Source organism: Gouania willdenowi, chromosome 3 (assembly GCF_900634775.1).
Source record: "Gouania willdenowi chromosome 3, fGouWil2.1, whole genome shotgun sequence".
NCBI lineage: Eukaryota > Metazoa > Chordata > Actinopteri > Blenniiformes > Gobiesocidae > Gouania > Gouania willdenowi.
Window position 1 is genome coordinate 28,950,430 of NC_041046.1, and position 13,788 is coordinate 28,964,217.

At 35.6% G+C, this 13,788-nt stretch overlaps 2 protein-coding genes and 1 non-coding gene across 5 annotated transcripts; 2 read left to right on the forward strand and 1 right to left on the reverse strand.

Annotated features, from left to right (window-relative positions):
• Window positions 1–913: 913 nt before the first annotated feature.
• LOC114461094 (probable G-protein coupled receptor 21) lies at window positions 914–4,777 on the forward strand. Its single transcript, XM_028442934.1, has 2 exons — window positions 914–1,747; window positions 3,715–4,777. Exons 1-2 carry the CDS (start codon window positions 946–948, stop codon window positions 4,008–4,010), a joined length of 1,098 nt encoding a protein of 365 aa, XP_028298735.1. The 5' UTR covers window positions 914–945; the 3' UTR covers window positions 4,011–4,777.
• A 3,907-nt stretch (window positions 4,778–8,684) lies between these two features.
• Window positions 8,685–8,756, reverse strand: trnaa-ugc (transfer RNA alanine (anticodon UGC)). The gene has a single exon. It is a non-coding gene; the product is annotated as a tRNA-Ala (tRNA).
• A 412-nt stretch (window positions 8,757–9,168) lies between these two features.
• On the forward strand, window positions 9,169–13,085 carry cyb5b (cytochrome b5 type B). 3 transcript variants are annotated; one of them, XM_028437997.1, is made up of 5 exons: window positions 9,169–9,629; window positions 10,356–10,484; window positions 11,416–11,442; window positions 11,543–11,574; window positions 11,764–13,085. In XM_028437997.1, exons 1-5 carry the CDS (start codon window positions 9,429–9,431, stop codon window positions 11,855–11,857), a joined length of 483 nt encoding a protein of 160 aa, XP_028293798.1. In that variant the 5' UTR covers window positions 9,169–9,428; the 3' UTR covers window positions 11,858–13,085. The 3 variants fall into 3 exon arrangements, with proteins under 3 accessions (XP_028293798.1, XP_028293809.1, XP_028293792.1); XM_028438008.1 differs by having other exon boundaries at window positions 11,767–13,085; XM_028437991.1 differs by lacking the exons at window positions 11,416–11,442; window positions 11,543–11,574.
• Window positions 13,086–13,788: the final 703 nt, after the last annotated feature.

Below are 13,788 nucleotides of genomic sequence, written 5' to 3' on the forward strand. Positions count from 1 at the left end.
AACCATCTTTAAATGTTTGTTATCAGTGAAACATTGAACTGTTGCAGATTTGGTGTATGGATTCTGATAAGATATGTTAAAAAAAATAAAAAATAAACACAAAACGGTTTAAAATAGGAACATGACAAAATCTATGAAATGTAACAAATTTATACATTTTAAATGAAATTAAATAAAACGTATTTATTAACAGAACAGAAGCAATGGTTAGAAAACAGGATGCTGCAAATTATATTATTTGTTTACTGTAATGTAGGAAAAAGGGTGGGACTAATAATAATAATAATACATAAGTCTTATATAGTGTTTTTCAAGGAACTCAAAATTTGAAACAGAAAAACAAAGATAAGAATGCTATTGTTGTTTGTGGGTGAGCTGAAACAAGTATAATACGTTTATACTTCCACCCACTCCCTTTTGAACACAAAAAGTTTGTGTATGCTATGCAGTAATATATGTAATGATTGTTTATTTCTTTTTTATCTGGAGGGAAGCCATCTGCCTCAAATATTTCATTTCTTGTATTATTGCATTTGCAATTAGTTCGAAATAAAACAGTACATTTTAAGAAAAATATAGTGTTGCATGCTCAAAGCTAAACATACCTTCTTTAATTACTGGTAGACTTCCTTCATTATATTTACCTCTAATTAAAATTAAAATTGTACAGTTCAATCTTTTACTTTGAAGGAAATTGGGATGAGTTCCCCTGTTGCCATGGTGAAAGGCTTTGGATGGCTGTGATGTTCCCGCCCATCACTGATTAGTTCAGGTGTGAAATAGATGGTCAGTGTAGTGACACCTGCAGCAGCAAGTTTTTAAAAGCCCACATGAATGGTGGTGACTTTGTTTATGGTTTTTACGTCTTTAACTGTCCTTCGTCGCCATGTGTGTGCTCCACTGATGACAGGTTTATTAGCATCAATGCCGCCTTATTAAAGCACAATGTTACCAAGCCTGAACCTGTCATCTGCTGACGCCTCTAACGGGTCAGGCCTGGACCCTCAGAGGCTGCTGGAGCTGAGCCACCGCCCGGTCAAAGTGGGTATCATTGTGCTTTTGGGCGCCATTATCACCCTGGGGAACGTTGCGGTTCTCCTGGTCATCAGCTCGTCGGTGGCTGGCTGGTCGAAAAACTCCCGGTACTTCCTGCTGTCCCTCACGGTGGCGGACTCGGCCTTTGGACTGCTGGTGATGCCACTGAACCTGTGTGTGAGCCTGCTGAAGGACTACACCGAGGGCCCTGACGCCCTCTGCCATGTAGTGGCCTTCTGTAACTCCACCGTCTACTCCACCTGTATGTACACGCTGGCCTCCATCAGCCTGGAAAGGTACATGGCGGTGTTCTACCCGCTGCAGTACTCGTCTCTAATGACCAGGAGAAGGACTCTGCTCCTTATCGCTTTCTCCTGGTGCTTCCCTCCCTTTCTGCTCCTGCCAATCTCATTCCCAGGTGGAATAATTGACGTCCATTTTTCTCCCGCATCCCTGGTCTGCAACCCATCCTACTCCACCAACGTAGGATACACCCTGAGCTTGATGTGTTTTATATTTTTCCCGTGCTCTATCGTCATGACCTACGCTAACCTGAGCGTGTGGTGCGCTGCCAGGAGGCAGAGACTCAAACTGCGCAGATACCAGTGTTCCCATCGCAGCAGACCCAACGTGGCCTCCAGAGTACTGGTCCCAGTGATGGCAGCCTACTACACCTGCTGGACGCCCTGCATGGCAGCCATGATCTACAATGGTAAGTCAACACAACCACAGGTTTAAACAGTACTGATATATCCTATCCAAGTAGAAGTACTGTGATATGTTCTATCCAAGTAGAAGTACTGTGATATGTTCTATCCAAGTAGAAGTACTGGGATATGTTCTATCCAAGTAGGAGTACTGGGATATGTTCTATCCAAGTAGGAGTACTGTGATATGTTCTATCCAAGTAGAAGTACTGGGATATGTTCTATCCAAGTAGAAGTACTGGGATATGTTCTATCCAAGTAGGAGTACTGTGATATGTTCTATCCAAGTAGGAGTACTGTGATATGTTCTATCCAAGTAGGAGTACTGTTACATGATTGAAATTGTACATGAGTACAAGTAAGTCATACATAAAATACTCGAGTACAAGTCAAAAGTAGCTCAATTACATACTTCTCAAAGTAGGGCTGCACAGTTAATCGAATTTTAGTCGCGATCACGATTTTGTTTGCCACGATTAAACCAACCTAATCGTCGGTACTATTTATATTTAAAATGTGTGCTGCTGCATAATAAATCAGGCACTTTCTCAACCATTAGTCAGTGACAGCTTTGAGTCATTTGGTGGATTGATGTGAGCTGTAATTGTTTCCAATTAGTTGTCATTTGTGCTAGCACCCTGTATAATATATTTATTAGGGATGTCCCGATACAACTTTTTCACTTCCGATACGGTACCTATATTGCGGCCTTAAGTATTAACCGATATCGATACGATACAATATCAGCACGAATCATTCATACTTTTATTACTTATTTTGTAGTGTGGAATGTTAGAAATGGCTTGATCAAGTAATGTTACTCAAACAGAGAACAATAGTCAGCAACAGTAGGTATGAGAAAAACTGAACCATTTATTATTAACCAATTTGAATATCTACAGTATTCTACAATTGAATAAATATAATGTAATATATATATATATTTTAGATGCAGTCTGCTAAAATCCGATATTCGTTTTCTGGCTGGATCAGGACAGCCCTAATATTTATTCAGTTAACCCTTGGTACATTTTAAATTCTTGGGTTACTTTCTTATTTTTTTGGAGGTATAATTTTTTATTTAAAGCTTCATTTTGCACTGTAAGCTGTTCATATATAGTTAAAAAAAACAAAAGTGGTGCAAAAGAAAAACATATTTTAAACTCAAAGTAAAGGTTACATGTTTATTTTTGGTAATAAATCTTGCCACGGTTCCCTTGCATACAGTAAACATCTCATGTACAGTATAAACTTAAAGGAAGAGACAAAATTTTGCACAATAGGACATTAATTTTCCACAAAGGCTTCTGTAAAAAAAAAAAAAAAAATATATATATATATATATATAAAATGTACAATTTTATTTATTTTTAAATGAAATGACACCAATTAGTTTAATTCAAAATAAGAAAAAAATTGTCTGGCTTTAAGTATAGCTACATTTATGAACTCTAAAACTGAGAAAATAACAAGCATTCAATTCTGTTTTGGCGTTGTGCATTACCTTTAATCTGATTGGTCGGCGATGATGCGATACATTTGATTGATGTCTAGTAATTTTATTTTTTGTAGTTTCACAATGTCCATCAGTCATTTTTAAACAAAAATTATAATTTACTCAGTAACGGTTGGGTGTATAAATGTAACTACTGGTAAGTAATCAAGATGGAAGTAGATTCAGAGCTGAATTGTTGAAGTAAAGATCGTCAATAAGGGCAGTGATTGATATCTAATTGGAGATACGGGCACAATTTGAGACAGTTGAAACGTGTACAATTTTATTTCTATGTTTTAATATTTGTAATAATTATTTTAGCCTTTGTAGTCTTTGTCATATCTATTAGATTAGATTATAGTCTACCTGGATTTAGAATTTCTCAAGTTCTTCATCTAATGACTGCACTTTATTGTATTAACTCTGTGGTAACATTGGTACAGAAAGCTAGCATGACTCATGCTTTCTGCTCCACAGCAGTGTCAGGCAGCACCGTGCCAGAGTGGATTGAGTTTGTTGTGGTGTGGCTGCCTACCTGCAACGGTTTCCTCAACTGCATCTTCTATTTCTGGATAAACCGAAGCTTCCGCAGAAAGTTCCACCATGTGGTCCACAGGTTTTCTATGGCTCTCTGTCCTAAACTGGCCAACGCCCTTGGATACGGCAGCACTTCAAAGACTCAGTTTGTGTCGGGTATTCTGGACAATAACAATGGGGTCCATGAGCGTTCTTCTAGTGTTTCCTCCACTTGTACTTTACTGAGCTTGGCTTAGGTCTGTTGATGGTATGGTGATGAACATGTATGTCTGGCTGGCTGGACAACAAAAAACATGTTGATGTATTCTCAAGCAAAATATTACAGCTAAAGCACACCTTCGTAGGATGATTCATAATCAGACAGATGGCTATGATGGCAAGTATTATCAAGCTATATAATAATCTCTCTTCTATTATTACATACTTTTATCAACTGTGTTCAGTTGACTGACACAAGGGCTCCTCCAGAGTGTTTTGTTTTATTCAGTCGCTGCCGATATTTGATTTACAGTCTCTTAATCCACCTTTTTATTTATTTTAAAGGTGTTAATCAGTCTTGTTCGTGCCCTGAAAATAATAGGCCACATTCCACTTTACATGTGGCCTTTAGTGTTAGCTGTTGCCTGTTTGAGCCTGTTGCAAACATAAACAAAAATTTAGACCTTTTGTGCGTCGTGTTCCAAATCAGCTAAAGATGGTATTTGAGCTTCATCACGCACTGAAAGTTTATAAAAATCACTGTCTGATTGCAAAGCACTTTGAGGAACTGAGGCCATTTTCCTCGTCGTCTTTTTAAATCGTTCATCAAAGGCTTTGGCTTATAACGGTTGGGACAAGGTAACCTTTAAGTCGCAGCATTTCCAAGAAATGCAAGAAGAAAAGTAATTAAGCAGCGCCTGTGCAGAAAGGTCACCACGTTTGTGCTGTCATGAGATAAGTCGAGTAACTTTTGAAGCGATGGCTATTTTGTATTAAGTCTTTAACATCTTCTCAACATGTTCACCTTCACCATAGATTCACAGTAGGGCTGAATGCTGTCATTTCACATTCAATGTCGGATTTCAAAGTAAGCATGTATGTACTTTTTAATCAAGAAATGGTTAAATAATGAACTTCTGTAAATTGTGTGTTTCTAAACTTTAAATATAAAAATGGAATTGGTCATTATTGATTATTGTATTTAATAAAGCTCAATGTGTAAGAATTGTATGTGTCTTCTGTTGGAGTGGCTTTGTATTATTTAGGGATGTCCCGATACAACTTTTTTCATTTCCGATATGATAGCGATATTGCAACCTTGCGTATCGGTCGACTCCGATATTGATTCGATACCAGCATTAATCATAAATCATTATTATTATTGGGTTTCTTAATAATTTATTTAATAAAAAAACAATAATAATTACTTATTTTGTAGTGCGGAATGTTGGAAAAGGCTTGATCAAGTGATGTTAGAGAACAATAGTCAGCAACAGGAGGTATGAGAGAAACTGACTCATTTATTATTAACCAATTGGTTACATAAATTGCAACCTTCAACATAATATCTACAATATTCTACAATTGAATAAAATAAACAAAACATTGTAAAATCCAGAAATTTGAATCCAATATCTGATATTTGTTTTCAGGCTAATATCGGACCGATATCCGATAACGGATCGGGACAACCCTAGAATTATTGTGGAAAAGCTTATTTAGAAGAACACGTAGGAGAGCGATTGATCAATTCTCCTATTGTGCACTTTTTTACCAGAGAAGAAAAATAAATCCTGTATGGTAAAGTAATGATGCACATCAGACTAAAACATTCTTTGAACTAAAGTCTTAAAGGGTTTACACTTCTGTCTGCATTGACTTGCTGATCAAATTTAGCTTTGTTCATTTTTAGTGGATCAGTATTTATGTATGTCTCCCTAATACAAGAGGCACAAAAATTAATACAAATATCAAAAGCTACTTTTTTTTTAAAAATGTTTTCAAAAGGGATGTGTGGGAGCGGCTCACAACAGTTTGTGCACCAAATCTCCTCTTTGCCAGATATTGGCAGTTATTTGAATCAGTGAACCTGATCATGGTACCATGGACATTCACAATTTAAAGACTTGGAAGAAAGTTCTATCCCCATTAATTACAGTGCAGTAGGTCCAACTGAATGAGCCATCCCAATTTTCTTTTTAAAGAAAAATCTGGAATGTGCAATCCGGATTTGGTCTAGATGAAACTCTGTGGAGGAATAAAGGAAGCAACCCATCATAACTGAGTCAAATTCTAAATCTTTTCATCTTTGGTTAAAATTTTGTCAAAATCTTTTAAGTACTTTTGATCTAATCCAGACAAACGGCGATGGAAATAATGTAAAAAAAAATTAGAGGTTGACCACTATGGGATTTTCAAAGGCTGATGCAGATACTGATTTAAAAAAATAAATAAATGATTCAGCCTATGACCGATATCTAAAGCCGATATTTGAGGCCGATATACTTTTTTTCTTTTTTTTATGAGTGTTTCAATTGAAACACTCGTAAGATATAAATGTGGGGTCCTTCTGTCAGTCAAGCGGTGGCTGCAGCTGCCCACACAGGTGCCTTATCAAATATCTTTATCCTATTAAGGATATAATAGGTAAAAGGATATTATATCCTTATCCTATTTTTATTTGTAAGCCTATTGACTTCTACCTCTCCCATGCTATTTTTATTATTACTTTTTTTGTTTGTATATTCTTACATCCTATTGAATGTTTTTATGTTCTTCATTTTTCCCTTTAATGGCTACTCTAAAGTGCTAAATAAAAAAAAAAATATTGAAAAAAGTCCATATATTGGCTCGATATATATCAGTCGACCTCTATAAAAAACAATAAACTGCTATAAGTGGTGATACAAATAGGTTTGCCAAATATGCTGTCAAGTAGACGAGGTAATTAATGTCAAGATTTGGAACAGGAATAAAACAAATTAAGATTAAATTACTTTGATTTCTGCATGATAATAAAATTCCAACTAGTTTTAATTGCTACTATTAAAACATCTCAAGATGTGTCAATGTTGCGTATGGTATCGGCTTGGATCGTTCTCTTGAGCCCAGTATCATATATCATCTAGTGAACTTTGTCCCACCCCTAGTACTTATCCTTTATGTTTTGTACAGCACTTTGTGATTTTTATTTGAGTGTGTGCAGAAACTACAGAGACATAAAGAAAACCATAATAGTACAAGAAACCTAAGAATGGTTATAAAATAACGCAACAAAACTCACATGAAGTGTAACGTTTTAGGGTCACTGAGGACTTTGGATTTTTCCTCAACTATTTACTTTAACTGTAGACAAGAAAAAGCCCTTTATTCATTCAGTGCAGTTGTGTATTTTCAGTGTGAAAAGGTGATAATAGTTGTACTCAAAGGCAACATTTTTTATTAACATTTAAAAACCACAAAACACACTCAAATAATTACATACAGTATCTATTTAATCTACTGTAGTTACGAATAGACATTATATAATATGTCAGTGCACTTTTTAGAATATAAAGTATTTTAGCCTTTAAGCACAAGTAATGTATGACCTTAAGGGCAAACTGTAACATGTCATATGAGATGTTTTTGCAGCTGTTCCCAGTTATTGCCTCTGGACACTATAATGTTGTGCATCAGCTGTAGCATCTTATCTTACTGCTGATATATTCTCTCATTGGGAATCCTATTTATCGGTGCTCAATTAAATTCAATCAAATGTTTTGGTTTATTTATCTGCTACAATGCCAAAGCAGTTTTGGTTATTGTTATTTGCGCAATTGTATATGAAACAAGTATTAGCAAAAAGAACATTTGACATAAAATTGAAATAACGATTAAAAATGATCTAATCAGTTTCACAGTTACTTTTTACGCGCACTGCTATCTCACTGGTGAACCGAATATTTAATTATTTGAATAAAACAACAAACAAGTATACAGATTCAGTGATAACATTGAGTGGTGTCTGTATCTTTCAGCCTCAAATCACAGAAGTCTGAGTGAGTGCACAAGTCCAATTTAACATTTCAGTACTTATGTTACTATATGTTTATTGCAGAAAAAAGTAATACTACTTTGGTTACTGGGATTCTACCGCCATCGTGTGTCTATTGTACGTATTACATATATATCGCTGCAAAATCATCTTAATCAGTGGTTCTCAAACTTTTTTTTTTTTTTGGCTCAAATACCCCATTTCTCTTATTTCTGAATCCAAGTACCCCTTTGTCCGACTATAACATTTTTTTTCCAGAATTCTATAAAAAAAAAACAACTATAGAGCATAATGATGGAATTAATGTGATGACACACATTTTAAAGAATCTCATTTTGTAAATAAGTGGAAAGAAACAGTCTTTAGTGCAGTCAGTGGTTCCAAACCTTTTTTGGATCGTGACCCCATTATGATATCAAGAATTTCTGCCGACCCCAAATAAATGTTTTCGATCATGTTTCAGCTCTTTTTTTTTTTTTTTACTGTATTTCAGTTGAACTAGATTTATATTTCACAAAGTGAAAGTACAGAAATACAGTTGTTTAAGATTGTGTTTTAAAAAAAAATAATAATATTGAAAAAAAAGGACGGTTAAAAAAAAATTAAAAAATCTTTCATTTTTCTGAAATATCAGGTGACCCCATTTAAACTCCATGTGATCCCACATGGGGTCTCTCTCAAGTACGCCCTATTGTGACCTCACGTACCCCCATTTGAGTAACACTGCTCGAAAGGACACAACTGTTTTTTAAGCTCTCTGTCCGGTCTCCAACTGTCTCTGTTAGTCCCTCCAAACTGTTTAGAGATGATTGCTGAAGTTGTTAATAATAAGATGTTTACTGACGATTCTCGAACCTTCCCTGAGAAGCAGAAGCACGTAACTCAAAAAACCAAGTGGAGATGCCGGGGATTGAACCCGGGGCCTCATACATGCAAAGCATGCGCTCTACCACTGAGCTACATCCCCTCACTTACTGGATCAGTTTTGTTTTACAAATTTGAAGAAACTCAACAGACCGACCACATTCAGATCAGACACTCTATGAACCATTACAATTACTATTCCGCATGACACACCCTGAAACTTACGTCATCACTAGAACGTCATGAATAATCCCATATTATCAGTGTATCTAAGAAACCTGTAACTGACTTTCTTTGTTTGCACAGGAAGATCAATGTGATTAAAAACAACTAGTATACTTAATTATCAATCAATTACTTTTATACGCGTTTAGAGCGCACATTTGACATGTGTTGCATGTAACAGTCTCGTGATAACTAGGCTGAGGTTGCCATTGGCCGTTGCTTTGTTCCTCGTTATTTGATTGGTCAGTTGGCCATTCGCGTTTCGTTTTACATTTATCCGTACGCCCATTGGCTGCACATGACTGCTGATGGGTTCCGGGCTCTGGGTTTTGTAAGGCTACGCTAGCGTGGCCACAGCCTGAGAGTCCGGTGTTTACGACTTATCTTCATCTTTAAATACTGTTATACATTACACTCTTAGCATTACCTGCTGTAGTCAGGGTGAGGGGATTTGGAAACAATCTACATTGAGTAGCGTTGTGCCTGTTCTCGGCTAGCTGAAGGTAGCATCTGTTAGCTGGTGTTTCTGTGCGGGTTATTTAACGTCAGGATGGGCGAAGAAGTCACCGAAAAACCTGTGAGCGCAGACAGTGGACCTACTGACTGCTCCAAAGCAGAGGTAAACGGAGAAAAGGCCGATGGAGGTGTCAAATATTACTCCCTAGAGGACGTCAAAGAGCATAATCTGAGTAACGACACATGGCTCATCATCCACGATAAAGTATACGACATAACAAGTTTTCTTGAAGAGGTAAGAGACATTAGTGGTAATAATTGTCTTCAGTAAATCCTGGAGTTTATTTTTTTTAAGCTAAAGATTGCTTTCTCAAACTACAACTATGGTTGTTTGACCAATTTCTAATAGAATTACAACTCTGTTTAACCTATGGGTCATTTTTGGCTCGTTCACAGTGGTACATGCTTACAAATATACCATTACAAACTGTGGACATTCTAAATACATTTTTTATAACTTGACTTTAAATCTGAAGACATGTTTTACTTACTAAAGCTAAGGTCTACTGCTGTTTCATAATGTCTTCTGAAGAAACAGCTGACTCATACTTGTAGCTATGACAGAAGTTGAGAAACTAGAGCAAGCTACACACAATGGCCAACTCTACATGATTAAGTCCCAGTGTGTCACAGACTATTATTACAGTTAAAATAAGGGTCATTTATTTGACAATTGTTTAACAAATGATATCCTTTGAAGTTTGCAAACCCAATAACAGTTACCAAAAAAGTTCTTTCACAAAAACAGATATTTAAGTTCAGCGCTGCCTTTCGCTTGATCATATTTGGCATATTATTTTGACTACTAAGTAAGCACTGTCTTGGAAGTAAAAATAGAATAAGCTACACACACCCCTCATTATGTGGCGTTTAAAAATGCAGCAGAGGTCGTGTTAATCGGGTTATGTTAGTCAGTAAACTTGTCAAACCTTTTTTTGTTTTTGTTTTTTTTTTAATATAGCATCCTGGAGGGGAGGAGGTTCTCCTGGAGCAAGCTGGTGCAGATGCCACAGAGAGTTTTGAGGACGTGGGTCACTCTAAGGATGCCAGGGAGATGCTGGAGAGTTACTACGTCGGAGAGCTTCACATGGTGAGGAAACATGACCTATTATTATTTAATAGGCCGTGGCTATGGATACGGCTATGGATTACACGTATCCATAGCCTGCCACTCTATGCATACGCAGCACCCCTCATTGGCCAGTTTAGGTCATGTGATAGATGCACCACGTGACTTAAAATTCCATTCCGTCAGTTGTATTTTAGCTCATATTTATTTTTAGCTACCCAGCTAACCTTTGTATTTTATCCCTATCCTATCCCAGGAAATACCCTAAAATGTTTATTTTTGACGGATATGTATTTTGAAAGGTGGAATTTGCCATGTAAAATATGTTAAAATGAAAAATATATATGTGAAAAGTGGGATTTGAACCCCCGTTAGCGATAGGAAGAATCTTTGAATGCAGCACCTTAGACCACACAGGCACATTACGCTTATGTGGAAAAGGTCCGGAAACAGACACTTTTATTATTGAATGTTCTTACTTGGATCATACCATCATTTGTTCAAAGGTGTTAATTCTCAGGACCACAGAAAGTTGTTGCACTCATTGACTTTTTAAACACAGGAAGCCAAAGTTTTTTGTTTCATCTATTTAAAAAAATAAAAAATACTTTGTTCAGTATATAGATAATGATTCTCTCATGATTTATTGTAGTTTTTTCCAAGCCACTCTGTAAACTCTATCTTGGACTAAGAAGATTAGATTGTTATAGAAGTCCTTGGAGTTTAATGCTAGTTTCTAAGATAAGCCTCACGTGGCTCCTGGTTTTCTTTATCATGTTTTCTCTGGAGGTGAGTGAATGACAACATTTGTGCAAAGTATTTTATGGGCTAAAATGAGGCTTTGTCTTATCTAAAAATCAGAGTGGGATTTTTTTTTTATGATAATGTTTCTGTTTTGTTTGCTAAATTTCAACCACATAACTTTTTTAATATTTATATATTTTCTTTGTAGAGTGACAGAAAACAGGAAACCACAAAGGTACGTTTTGTGTCTTAATTAGTCCTGAAACAATGGGGAAAAAAAATCCTTATCCATTTTCTGTTAATGTGTGTTTTTTAAAAAAAATGTATTTGTACAGGATAACCAAGATACAAAGTCCGAAGAGTCGAGGTGAGCTAATTTGTTTCTGTGGGCAGTGTCTCATGGACAAAGCATTTAAACAAGATGTTTATCGCAGACAAATGCTTTAGGAAACATGAACATGATAAAAGGGGAAGTATTTAATTGATGCTCTGTTTGTTTTGATTACTGTAAATGTGTTGGAATTCATTTGTGTATTGTTTTTTTTTTCTTTCTCAGCAGTTCATGGACCCTATGGTTGATACCTGCAGTGGTGGCAGCTATCGTCGGCGTCATGTATCGCTGTTATTTCTTCGAACACAAGTCCTCCTGAGAGATTTCACACTGTTACAGGCTCATTTGGGAGCCTTGGAAATGTTTGACCAAACCTTCTGCAAGCTGAACACACACAGTTAGGAGTGTCTGTGTCATTTGCAGAAAGAAGATAGGAGGACAGTTTGAGAAAGTACTTTATTCCATGTTCATCTATACAGAGTGCACTAAATGCTAAACAGACTTAATTCATTGGTCTGCCTTCACTTTCTTCTTTGTCACTATGCCTGTTGTCAATATAGTTCAATGTTTTGTTACCCTAAACTCTAGTATGCATTTACCTGAATATGTTAAAAAGAGAACGCTATCTCATCGAGGCACCCATTGTATAGACTGAAAGAGATGTATAGAGTAATGATGGTATAGTTTGGAGCACTGTTCTACCTTTGTACTGGACACACATTTTTCCCCAATAAGATTAAATATACAGTATATACATATTTTAACTCAATTACTTAGGATGAGACATTTAATTAGGGATCAACATTCAATTAGTTGTTTTAGTAATTATTTAAGATGAAAGTGAGTCAAGTTCTACTGTTATCACTTCAGTCTACTTATAAGCCAATTAATTAGTTAAAATCTCATTTCATTGCATAAACAAATGAAAGGCAGTAGATGACAAAGAGAGGAAAAAAGTCAAAATTACTGGCTACTGACTTTTTGTTTATGTTTGTGTTCCTCTAAATAATATGTTATTTAACAGTTTTTCTTTTATCTTTTTGGCTCGTGTTTCTGCTTGGGGTGGATTGTCCTGGCAACAGTCTGTGCAGTCTGAATGGTATTTGGTGTTGCTTTTTCATAAGTTGCAGGATTTGTCTGTTATGCCATTGGTTGGGTGTCTCCTGGTCCACAGCTTGTTGCAGTAACGTGTTTAAGGCTTTTTATGTACAGAAGTTTTTTCAAATGTAAGGGTTTTGCTTGTTTAAATCCATTTTTATTCAAGTGCTGATGCAAAATTCAAATAAATTTGAGATGTATGCAGAATTGGGCATTATTTCAGAGAAATGTATACAAATATTTTCATGTTACAGTAAATTTCATGACATGCAAGTCTATGTTTAACTTATAACCTGCTGCTAGTTTTGCTTTGTGTTAACTAGCAGATGCAAAAATTGAACTTGATGAATTCAAGGGTACGTGTTTGCTATTTCTTTGACTTTTAACAGCCATACAGTCTTTGGTCCATGAATGCGTTTTTAAATAAATAAACCTTGAATGACTGATAATGTGCTCATTAATATCAATGTTAGGATGCTGGTGTGTGACAAATGTTACTTATTTTATGTACTTTCAGAGTATTTGGATGTTGATCAAGGGCAGAATAAATTTTAATTTATTTTTTTTATTTAAACCTCTATAGTTTTCTTAATTCCTTGCACAACATATTGTCAATGTTTACCAGAATTAAACTAATAGCGTTAGTTTAGGCAACTGGAGCCAACATACATTGACTGTCTGACATGTTTTATTGAATTGCTCACATACTGTACATCAACAAAGCTCAATACGCTCTGTTATCACACCTACAGCATCAAAACTTTGCTTTTGTTGAATATTTAAGACATTTTTTTTTTTTACAGATAATTTTAAATGAGAATTAATGCTATCCTAATTTTATTTATTTTTTTACTGTATACTTACAATGGAAATTACTCAAACTAGTGCATTCAAATCTTTATTATCTTTAATTAATGCAAACAAAATATATAAACCAGTCAGGCAAATATTAGATATTGCAATGTTTAACATGAACAGACTCTTTCAAGAATGCAAACAGACAACATAAGCATAGAAAACACATCTCAATAACACTAAGAAAAATACATAAACATAAAATATAGCTGTTTCATTAATTGTATCATTTTGGAGTAAATAATAGAGGTCTCTGGTGAGTTTTGCTTCCATACGTTTTAGAAATTTAATGTAAAA

Coding starts and splice junctions, on each gene's coding strand:
- LOC114461094 (XM_028442934.1), top strand. CDS start 946: ATGTTACCAAGCCTGAACCTGTCATCTGCTGACGCCTCTAACGGGTCA. Junction 1,748..3,714: donor GGCAGCCATGATCTACAATG/GTAAGTCAACAC, acceptor TCTGCTCCACAG/CAGTGTCAGGCAGCACCGTG.
- cyb5b (XM_028437991.1), top strand. CDS start 9,429: ATGGGCGAAGAAGTCACCGAAAAACCTGTGAGCGCAGACAGTGGACCT. Junction 9,630..10,355: donor TAACAAGTTTTCTTGAAGAG/GTAAGAGACATT, acceptor TTTTTAATATAG/CATCCTGGAGGGGAGGAGGT. Junction 10,485..11,763: donor ACGTCGGAGAGCTTCACATG/GTGAGGAAACAT, acceptor TTTCTTTCTCAG/CAGTTCATGGACCCTATGGT.